Source organism: Scyliorhinus canicula, chromosome 11, assembly GCF_902713615.1.
Source record: "Scyliorhinus canicula chromosome 11, sScyCan1.1, whole genome shotgun sequence".
Classification (NCBI taxonomy): domain Eukaryota; kingdom Metazoa; phylum Chordata; class Chondrichthyes; order Carcharhiniformes; family Scyliorhinidae; genus Scyliorhinus; species Scyliorhinus canicula.
The window spans coordinates 36,925,383-36,937,495 of NC_052156.1; the positions used below are offsets into that span (position 1 = coordinate 36,925,383).

General features: G+C 45.1%; 1 protein-coding gene across 1 annotated transcript in view; it reads left to right on the plus strand.

The window, feature by feature from the left end:
- The window catches only part of LOC119973643 (voltage-dependent L-type calcium channel subunit alpha-1D-like), an 863,992-nt gene that overhangs the window by 732,458 nt on the left and 119,421 nt on the right, over positions 1-12,113 (plus strand). Inside the window, exon 42 of the mRNA XM_038812023.1 lies at positions 3,276-3,378. Coding sequence (XP_038667951.1) covers positions 3,276-3,378 — 103 coding nt within the window. The remainder of the gene's footprint in view (positions 1-3,275; positions 3,379-12,113) is intronic.

Here is a 12,113-nt window from a genome sequence, read left to right on the forward strand (position 1 = left end):
CTGGCCAACTCTATTTATGCAGGGAGTCTGCAAATGATTTCTCCGCCCCCCTCGTTGGGGAAGCTCATACGCCCAAAGGATTGTGGATTGTCAGTAGTCCCAAGCCAATGGTAAGCAGGCAGGTTATAACAGAGCCCTTTAAAAATGGCAGCCAGGTCCCAATTCCAGGATTCTCAACCTCATTCCCAGGTTGTCTCATTTTCAGAAGTGCCTTTAAAGGGTACCGGTTGGTTCCTGTCAAAAACCTGTAGCCGACACCCCTGACCTGTTTAGCCCCATTGCGGATATAGGCATGTTCTACTCTTCCTCAATTTTCATGGAGTCAAGCTAGGTTCTTTTCCATAAATTTAGAGTATCAAATACATTTTTTCCAATTAAAGGTAATTTAGCGTAGCCAGTCCACCTATCCTGCACATCTTTGGGTTGTGGGGCCGAAACCCAAGCAAATGCGGGGAGAATGTGCAAACTCCACATGGACAGTGACCCAGAGCCAGGATCGAACCTGGGACCTCGGCGCCGATCAGGCCAGGTTTTTAAAGTGTCGTGATTCATGGCCCCTCAGAGGAATCATGAACCATAGTTTGCAATGAGGAGAATTTTTAAAAGATGAGTTCAAAAGGTTCTTCTCATGCTCTCCTAGCTTCCTACTTGCTGTGCTCCTCAACCCACCCTCCATTGTTCCTCATGCCCCCTATAACAAGCTATGTCTCTCCACCCACTGTCTGGCCCCTCTTACCTCCAGTGCTAACTTATTCTTCTCCACCCACCCCCACCATGGCCCTTCATACTACCCAGTACCATTTCACGGTAGCACAGTGGTTAGCACAGTTGCTTCACAGCTCCAGGGTCCCAGGTTCAATTCCCGTCTTGGATCACTGCCTGCGCGGAGTCTGCAAGTCCTCTCCTTGTCTGTGTGGGTTTCCTCCGGGTGCTCTGGTTTCCTCCCACAGTCCAAAGATGTGCAGGTTAGGGTAGCACGGTGGCACAGTGGTTAGCATTGCTGCCTACGGCGCTGAGGACCCGGGTTCGAATCCTGGCCCTGGGTCACTGTCCGTGTGGAGTTTGCGCGTTCTCCCCGTGTTTGCGTGGGTTTTACCCCCACAACCCAAAGATGTGCAGGGTAGGTGAATTGGCCACGCTAAATTGCCCCTTAATTGGAAAAAATGAATTGGGCACTCTAAATTTATAGAAAAAAAAAAGATGTGCAGGTTAGGTGAATTGGCCATGCTAAATTGCCCTTAGTGTCCAAAAATGTTAGGCGGGGTTATTGGCCTATGGGGATAGGGTGGCGGTGTGAGCCTGATCTGTCAATCAAACAATAGTTTCTCTGGGGTGCAACTGTTTCAGCAAGAATAATGGTGGTCTGGGCTCTGAAGAAAATAATTTCCATAATGGGTTGGGGGGGTCGTTGGTGAGTTCATGTGCAGAGATATTTGAAGTGGCAGGGGTAATCGGCTAAGAGAGTAGTTAGCAAAGCATATGGGATCTTGGCCTTCATAAATAAAGGTAGCTCTGTTTAGGCCACAACTAGAGTCTTGCATCTGGTTTCGGTTACCACACTTTTCGAAGTAAGAACCCTTGTGAGATTTATCAGAATGGTTTGAAGGATGAGTGATATTAGCAACAAGATTTGTTTGGAGAAGCTGGGGTTGTTCTTCTTGGAGCAAAAGAGATTGAGGAGAGATTTTATAGGGTTGTACAAGATAATGAAAGTTTTAGATACGGTGGACAGAGAAAAGCTGTTCTATTAGTTGATGGAACAAGAACTAGTATATTTCAGCTGGTGGCAAGAAATGCAGAGGATTGTGAGGCATAACTTTTTTAATGACTAGGACTAATAATAATAATCGCTTATTGTCTCAAGTAGGCTTCAATGAAGTTACTGTGAAAAGCCCCTGGTCACCACGTTCCGCCACCTGTTTGGGGAGGCTGGTCCGGGAACTGGCTCTGAGTGTAATAGAAGTGGGAATGACAAGGGATTTGGGGAGATGGTGTTATTGCCACTGCACTAAAAATCTAGAGACTGAGGGTAATACTCTGGAAACCATGATTCGAATCCCACCACAGCGGATGGTGAATTTTGAATACCATAAATATCTGGAATTAAGAGTCATTGTGAATGGTCACTAATGTTCTTTAGAGGAGGAAATATGTTGTCCTTACCTGATATGGCCTACCATATGACTCAGTTCAAGAGGAATTAAGGATGGGCAATAAGGGTGGCATGTGGCGCAGTGGATAGCACTGGGACTGCAGCGCTGAGGACCCGGGTTCGAATCCCGGCCCTGGGTCACTGTCAGTGTGGTGTTTGCACATTCTCCCAATGCCTGCGTGGATTTCACCCCTACAACCAAAAGATGTGCAGGTTAGGTGGATTGGCAATGCTAAATTGCCCCTTAATTGGAAAAAAAAATAATTGGGGACTGTAAATTTATTTTTAAAAAAAGGATGGGCAATAAATAAGACCAAAGACATAGGAGCAGAATTAGGCCACTCAGCCCATCGAGTCTGCTCTGCCATTCAATCATGGCTCATATTTTACCCATCCCCATTCTCCTGCATTCTCCCCATAACCCCTTATCCCCTTATTAATCATGAACCTATCTATCTCTGTCTTAAAGACATTCAGTGATTTGGCCTCCACAGTCTTCTGCGGCAAAGAGCTCCACAGATTCACCACCCTCTGGCTGAAGAAATTCCTCCTCATCTCTGTTTTAAAGGATTGTCCCTTTAGTCTGAGATTGTGTCCTCTGCTTCTAGTTTTTCCTACAAATTGAAGCATCCTCTCCACGCCCACTCTATCCAGGCCTCGCAGAATCCTGTAAGTTTCAATAAGATCCCCCCTCATCCTTCTACACTCCAACGAGTACAGATCCAGAATCCTGAACCATTCCTGATACAACATGTTGGCCCAGTCAGCAATACCACATCCCCTGAATGATTTTTTAAAAAATTATGAATAATTTCAGAAGGAAATTGGATGGACACTTGAGAGAAGTAAATTTGCAGGGCTATGGAGACAGAGAAGTGCAATAGGACGAACTGCATTGCTCTACAGAGAGCGAGCTTGGACTCAATGAATTGAATGTCTTTTTGTCCCATTATGATGCCGTAATGGAACTTCCTCTGAGTCAAGGAACATAAAAGATGATTCTGAAAGCCTGCACCACAGATTGCTCAAATTATAATAATTCATACCCAAACAGTACATGAAATAATATGGTAAAATATTTTCCATTGTATATCTAATATTTACTATTTACTTTAAATTGCAGAGATTGGTAGCCATGAACATGCCCTTGAATAGTGATGGAACAGTGATGTTCAATGCAACCCTTTTTGCCTTGGTGAGAACAGCTTTGAAAATCAAAACAGAGGGTAAGATTTGTGTCGAAAATTGATCAGAATTGCTGAAAGATATCTAAATTGAATCTCATGATAATTGATATCGACTTAATACTAATGGTCAACGCTGACTTGAATAAATTTATGTGTACCACGCCTGTTAACTTACAAACTTGAAGATGCAGGCCACAGCCTCTAAAAGCAGGAACCATAATCACCTAAAATTGAGTAAAAATCAAAATACTGCTGATGCTGGAGATCTGAAATAAGAACATAAAATGCAGGAAGCTCTCAGCAATTCGGGCAGCATCTGCAAAGAAACAGCTATCATTTCAGGTCAATGATCTTAGTCATCAACCTGAAGTATTAACTCTGTCACCAGGATTTCTTTCAAGAACGTGCCATTCCTGATGTCATAATCAGAACTGTGCATCACTGGTTCTCTCTTCCTTTTATTTGTTTCCCACACAATTACAATCTACTTCTACGTGCTGGCAGAATGCATGGAAAACACATGCAATTCAGTGACGGGAAGCTTTTCATTGGTGAAGTCTACCATCAGCTAACAAAGCAGAAAGTATAGGTAGGCTACAAAGAGCCTCTGTGGGGAAACAGGGAGACCCCGCATCACGGCCACAACTTTGCTGCCCAACGACATTGTAATTAATATTAGACTTGAGAGCACAAAGGTGGCATAGGTGCTTTTCAAAATTAAATTTCACATTTCATTTTATTCTTGTGTGCATCACTATTAGTCAGAGAGCTAAATGTACTGGCACACCACATGAATGGCATGCACTAAAGGTTACAGGGGAGCGAGGCACATTTCCTTCATAGTGGAAGAAACAAATTTGTGTTTTTTTGTTCACTCTTTATTGAATGCTCACATTAGTGTCCAGTGTTGTCCTTAACACTGATAATGGTTGAACTTGCAGACTTGGCTGCCCCTCCTTTCTATGTAGTAAAGAACATTGTCCAACTGCAATTTCAGTAGGTATAGTTGAAATATTCTAAGTGAACTCAAAACCTATACAAGCCAAAGCCCTGAGATGGACACACATTTGGGAAGTTCTGACATTGCCCTTTAGGCCCTCATCTTCTTACATTGATTGTCCCCACCACCTCTCCCACTACCCAGGAAGCCAGGCCTTCCTTTTTTTTACTTCTCCATACTCTCAACTCCATTCTCTGTCTTCCCCTGGATTACTTTTCCACTCCTCAATGTCCTCCACCTCACTCCGCAACCCTCCTCAACAATAACTCTGCATTTTAGTCCATCGTCGAGAAAACAAAAGAGATTTGCATCCCACCTAATGAAGTCACCTCGCACACCACATTTTTGTGAATGCGAGCTCCAGAAGATCCGTCCCTATTTCTCTCTTCACATATTCTGCCAGACCTACTTTCATTATTTCAATACTTTTAGAATTTCCCGCATTTTCTGTTTTAAGCTAAAATAGGGTATTTTATTTTCCGACATGTAGTAACATACATTTGCAAATAACAGCATTTTCAATATTGCTATTTGCACGCTTCTAATGAGGTTTGTAAAATATTCAGGTTTTCACAAATACAAATGCAATATTACTTTTAAACCTTAAATTGATTAAAAGGTGTGAAAAGAAATAAGCACATTCCATGCTTCCTTCATACCCAAGCCCAAAAAGTAATTTTGATGGTTCTATTTATCCATTGTTGCTTTTAAGATTCAAGAATTTAATGTCAAATTCAGGAGCAGGTTAAAACACAAGAGAGCGGGTGTGCGCAAGAGACGAAAGCCAGAGAAACAGAAGTGTGGGGGCAGTATGGTTTTAGGCCTGAAGGGAGTTATAAGGATTGTGGGGGCAAGGTTATGAGAATCTAACACTTGAATTTACCAGTGAGATACCTATGTGAGCAATATGCAGCCTCCCTTTGAAATTTCACCCATTGTTTACGAGGCACCAGGAATCCCTCACCTTTAAATGGAGGATGCAAAGCAGAAGGAGAGAGCAATGGGCTTCATGAGAAATTCTGAATTAAATAAAAAGAATTAACTGTCATCCCATAAACAACGCGCTCAACACCCCAATAGCACCTCTTTCCCCCCTCCCCCCTCAAAGTTCGATGGCATACAATTCTTGAAAGTGCATGATAAACAATGCTCATGAATGGTAGCACCCTTCCATCCTCACCTTCAGCTCAAACGTTACCTCTTGAGCTTCAGAAATTCCAGCAGGTCCCCCTGCCAAGCAAAGGCACAGGGCGGAGAAGCTGACCTCCACTCCAGCAGGAACCACTTCCGGGCACTCCACGAGGCGACGGCTAAATCATCTGCCCCGCACCCGCCTGCAGCCCGGGCCAATCCGACACCCCGAAAATGGCTTCTAGGTGCCCTGGTTCCAAACTCACATGTACCATCCCATGAAATTACCTTAGAAACCTCCCTCCAATACTCCTCTAGCTTCAGGCAGGACCAAAACATGTGAATATGGTTTGCGGGGCACCTGCCACAGCGCTCACATACATCCTCCACCCCCTCAAAGAGTTGGCTCATCCTCGCCCTCGTGAGGTGCGCCCTATACACGATCTTCAGCTGTATCAGCCCCAACATAACGCACGAGGTCAAGACGTTTACTCTCCAGAGCACCTCCCACCACAGACATTCCTTCATAACCTCCCCCAACTCTTCCTCCCACTTGGCTTTAATCCCCTCCAATGATACCTTAACCTCCCCCAAAATCCTCCCATATACCCATATATCAACGACCCCCCCCCCCCCCCCCCCCGGCCGTCAATTTCTCTTCCAACAACGTGAGGGCTGGCGCCATCAGAAAACTCTGAACCTCCTTTTGGCAAAGTCCCGAAGCTGCAGGTACCTAAATACTTCCCCCGCCCCAGTCCATATTTCTCCCCATCTCCTCAAGCCTCGCAAAACAACCTCTCAGGAACAGGTCTTTTAATACCCTGACTCCCTCTCCTCCCATCTCCAAAACCTCTCATCCAACTTCCCTGAACCAAACCTATGGTTCCCCCTAATCGGCATCTCTCTTGATCCCGCCCACAACTGCTGCCTCAACTGCCTCCAAATCTTCAGTGTTGCCACCACCACCGACTGGGTGGAGTGGAGTTTCCTGTTTGCGGTGTTGAAACGGTTTGGGATAGGGTCCAAGTTGTGTCGTGGGTTAATTTGTTCTGTAAGGAGCCCAAGGTGAGTGCCCGAATGATCGGAATTCAGGATACTTCCAGTTTTATAGGAGAACGAGACAGCGGTGCCCTATGCCCCCTCTCTTGTTTGTATTGGGATAGAGACTTTGGCCATCGTGCTGAGGCAATCAGATAGTGAAGGGGGATGGTGACGGGGGGCGGTAGAGCATAGTGGGTGGGATTCCCTGAGCCTCCGTGCCAGGGAGGGCCTCCAGGACGGCCAGGCTCGCAATTGTTGGCTACCGATCGGCGGGTGCGCGAGACCTGGGGGTGGCCTATATTGTTGGGGCTGGCCCACTGTGTGGGTCCGCCGTGTTGCATGGACCCGCAGCCGGAAGTGCAGGGCCCAGTATTGGCAGCCAGAGCTGTGAGGACTACTCCAGGGCCCTGGAAGCCCCCTTCAAAACAGAGAATCACTCTGGACTTTCTCCAGGAAAGTCCAGAATGATTTGCGCCCGTTTTCTCGCGGGCATGGGGACATAGCCTCATTATCAGAGAGTTCTGCCCAGTGTTTCCCGATATGCCAATGACCTTCTTTTGTATATTATGAGCCTGGTTCCCACGGTGTGCAGATATAATCGGCTGTTGACCCGATTTGAGGCTTTCTCGGGTTACAAATTGAACTTGGAGAAGAGCGAGTGCTTTTTGGTTTCTCTGCCAGGGATGGGTGCACATGCTGAAGTTTTCTGTGGCGACCTCCCACTTTAGGTATTTGGGGGTGCAGGTGGCACGAGATTGGGCCTGGCCCTGTAAATGTAACTTCACGAGCCTGGGGGGTAGGGTCAAGGTGAATTTATAGAGGTGGAATAGCCTTCCTCTGTCGTTGGCCGGCCAGATTCAATCGATGAAGATCAATATTTTACCACGGTTTCTATTTTTATTACAATGCCTGCCAGTGTTTTTGCCGAAGGTGTTTTTTTAGGGGGTGGAGTGGTTGATCACTTTGTTTATTTGGGCAGGCAAAGTAGCCAGAAAAAGGAAAATGGTGCTTCAGAGGAGTTGGCATACTGGTGGTTCGGCTCTGCCGAACTGGATTTACTATTACTGGGCAGTGAACGCTGAGAAGGTGGTGGGATGATGCAAGTAGCAAGAGGAAATATGGGTCAAGATGGAGGCGGGTTCATGTAAGGGGTCGGATTGCGGGCGCTGGTCATGGCGCCAGTCCCTTTCTCCCCAGGGAATCACTTCGGCAATGCGGAGGTGGTAGCGACTCTGAGGATTTATAGGCAATTTCAGTTAGGGCCGTTGTTGAAGATGGTGCCGATCTGTGCAAATACTTGTTTGAACCACTAGATTAGATGCTAGGTGCCGGGGCTGGAAGGATAAGGGGGTGGTAGGAATGAGGGTTTTTTTTCTAGAGGAGCGATTTGCGAGGAGAGGTATGGGATCCCACGGACAAACCTTTCCAGTATGTGATGGTGCAGGATTTTGCAAGGAACATCTTTCCGAAGTTCCCAGTGATGCCGCCTTTCTCACTGTTCGAGAGTGCTATTGGTGGTGGGCATGGAAGGGGGGGGGGGGGGGGGGTACCTCGGGGATTTACGCAAGGAATTTGGAGGAAGATTATGATACCACTGGAGGGGGTTAAGACTATGTGGGAGGAGGAATTGGGAATGGCACTGGAGGAGGGGTGTTGTGTGAAATGTTGCTCAGGGTGAATGCCACGACTGATTGTTTGAGGAAGTGGAGGTCAAGTGTGAGTGGTGTGGGAGGGGCCTAGCCAATTATGTTCACATGTTCTGTCTTGCCCTAACCTGGGGAGGTTTTGGGGTTTGTTCTTTAGCACCATGTTGGCAATCTTGCTCATGGATTTGGAGCCAATCTCCTTCGGGCCATATTTGGGGTGTTGGATCTGCCGGAGCTACAGGTGGGGGCTGATGTTTCAGCCTTCGCCTCACTGATTGCTTGCAGCCGGGTCCTGTTGGGGTTGAGATCAGCTTCTCCCCCTGTGCCTCAATATGGCTGAGGGACCTATTAGAATTCCTATAGCTTGAAAACATTAAGTTTACTTTGAGAGTGGCGATCGAGCGGTTCTATAAAAGATGACGACTGTTCATTCTACATTTCGAAGAGTTGATCACTGTCAGCTGGTAGGGATGGGGGGTAAGGGGGAGGGATTTTGGGGGGTGGATTGGGGTGCGGGGTGCTGTTGAGAATGTTTCTTTTTGTACTGGTTCTGTTTGGGGGTGGGGTGTTTTCTTTGTTATGTATAGAATGTGAAAAATGTAATACAAATATTGGAAAAAAAATTACGTGTGATGATGCCATTTTTATGCCAAAGTATTTTACCATCATGCCAAGATATGTCTTCACTAATTTATCATACGTTTCCTGTTAGCTATGGGTCACTAAAAAGAACATTATTTCTGAGGAATTTTAATGAGGCAAATATCAGGTAACTATAGGCCAGTTAACTTAACATCTTTCGTTGGGAAATGTTAGAGTCCATTATTAAGGGTGTAATAGCAGAGCATTTAGAAATACATAACACAATAAAGCAGAGTCAGCATGGCTTCATTAAGGGGAAATAATGCCTGACAAATTTATTAGATGTGCTAACGATCAGGATTGTCACAAAGATAGACAGATTATGTGAGTAGGCAAAAACTTAGCAGATGGAATATAGAGATTCTCCATCCATTTGCGGCAATGGATTCTTCGGTCGTTCTGTAGTGAATGAGAGATTTGGCTGTGCACCAAATTCTCCGTCCTCACTTGTAACGGTTGCGGGGTGGTCTTTCAATGGTGAATCCTGGACTTAATGTAGGAAGGTAGGAAGTTATCCACTTTGGCAGGAAGAAGAAAGGAGCTGAATATTATTGAAATGGAGAAAGACTGCATAAAGCTGCAGCACAGAGGAATTTGGGCTCCTCATGCATAAAGCACAAGAAGCTACCATTCAAATTCAGCAGGTAATTGGGAAGGCAAATGGAATGTTGGCATTTATTTCAAAGGAAATGGAGTATAGAAATAGAAATGTCTTGCTAAAACTATACAATGCACCAGCTAGACTGCACCTTGAGTACTCTGAACAGTTTTGGCCCCCTTATCTAAGATAAGATATACTGCTATTGAAGGCAGTCCAGTGAAGGTTCACTTGTTTGATCCTGGTTATTGAGGGATTTTCTTATGAGGAGAGGCTGATTAAGTTGGGCCTGTACTCATTGGAGTTTAGAAGAATGAGAGGCGACCTTGTTGAGAAATATAGTATTCTCCAGGGTTTGACAGAGTAGATGCTAAAAGGATGTTTTGTCTCTTGTGGGTGAGTCTCGGACCAGAGGGCATAATCTCAGAATAAAGGGTCACCCATTTAAGACAGAAATGAGGAATAAATTCTTCTCTCAGAGGGTAGTGAATCTGTGGAATTCTTTCCCATCGAGGGTGGGCCATTGAATATGTTCAAGACTGAGATAGATGGATTTGGAACCAGTAAGGAAATCAAGGATTGTGGTGATTAGGCGGGAAAGTGGAGTTAAGGATTATAAAACCAGAAAACATAGGAACAAAATTAGGCTACTTGGCCCATCGAGTCTGCTCCGCTATTCAATCATGGCTGATATTTTTCTCATCTCCATTCTCCTGCCTTCTCCGCATAATCCCTGATCCCCTTATTAATCAAGAATCTATCCATCTCTGTCTTAAAGACATTCAGTGATTTGGCCTCTACAGCCTTCTGCGGCAAAGAGCTCCACAGATTCACCTGCGTCTGGCTGAAGAAAGTCATCCTCATCTCTATTTTAAAGGATCGTCCCTTTAGTCTGAGATGGTGTCCTCTGGTTCTAGGCTCTACAAGTGAAAACATTCTCTCCACGTCCACTCTATCCAGGCCTCGCAGTATCCTGTAAGTTTCAATAAGACACCCCCTCATCCTTCTAAACTCCAATGAGTACAGACCCAGTGTCCTTAACCGTTCCTCATATGACAAGCTCTTCATTCCAGGGTTCATTCTTGTGAACCTTCTCTGGACTATTTCCGAGGCCAGCACATCCTTCCTTAGATATGGGGCACAAAACCGCTTAGAATACTCCAACTGGGGTCTGACCAGAGCCTTATACGGCCTCAGAAGGCCTCAGGGGCTGTTTAGCACAGTGGGCTAAATCGCTGGCTTTGAAAGCAGACCAAGGCAGGCCAGCAGCACGGTTCGATTCCTGTAACAGCCTCCCCCGAACAGGCGCCAGAATGTGGCGACTAGGGGCTTTTCACAGTAACTTAATTGAAGCCTACTCGTGACAATAAGCGATTTTCATGGCGCTGGTTTAGCTCACTGAGCTAAATCGCTGGTTTTTAAAGCTGACCAAGCAGGCCAGCAGGACGGTTCGATTCCCATACCAGCCTCCCTGGACAGGCGCCGGAATGTGGTGACTAGGGGCTTTTCACAGTAACTTCATTGAAGCCTACTCGTGACAATAAGCGATTTTCATTTCATTTCATTTTTTCAGAAGTGCATCCCTGGTCTTGTATTCTAGCCCTCTTGACATGAATGCTAACATTGCATTTGCCTTCTTAACTGCCGACTGAACCTACATGTTAACCTTAAGAGAATCATGAACAAGGACCCCCAAGTCCCTTTGTGCTTCTGATTTCCTGAGCATTTCCCCATTTAGAAAATAATCTATGCCTAAATTCCATTTCCAAAGTGCATAACCTCACACTATTCCACATTGTATTTCATTTGCCACTTCATTGCCCACTCTCATAGCCTGTCCAAATCCTTCTGCAGCTCCCTTGCTTCCTTAATACTACCTGTCCCTCTACAGATCTTGATATATCTGCAAACGTAGCAACAGTGCCTTCAGTTCATATCAGATCAGTCATGATCTTGTTGAATGGCGAAGCAGATTCAATGCGTTGAATGGCCTACATCTGCTCCTATGGCTTTGGATCTAAACAGACATCTTTTCTGTTCCTGTGTAAAAGGGAAATTAATTATTTTTGTGGTAACTCTACATCAAATAAAAATGGCATTAAAAAAGTATAATGAAATTAAAAGTAACATTTTTCAATCCTGGCTCATTTTACCAAATGACTCACATAAGTTTAATTTTTGGGGCAAATGTCATCTTAAATCTAACAGCACAAGTACAAGAAAAATCTAAACAAAGAAATTTACCCATTCCTTTGAACTTCACATATTTCTCAAAGGAGTTTGAAGTCTATAATTTAATTTCCAGGTTGATACCCCTTAAGCTCCTGTTGTGATTACAATCAGGTAATTTCTCCCTATTATTTGTGATTCTCTACTTTTATTAAGTTTAGTTTTTAAATCATTTGAGTGTGAGTATTGACAATAGATATATAAGGCTGCATTCTCCGCCCCGCCACGCCACTTTTCAGCCGAGACCCGTTGGCGGGATTCTCCGTTGTGCCGGCCGGTCAATGGGGTTTCCCATTGTGGGGCAGTCCCACGCCATCGGGAAATCCTTAGGCGCCAGCAAAAGGGAGAATCCCGCCCATGGTATGGATATTAATGGCCTACAAATAGCAATACTAATTGAAACAAACTGAGTGAGACATCCCTGTAATTGAAGAATAAAAAAAAACTATACATAATGGAGACATATCTGTTTGCATCCAGTATGTTT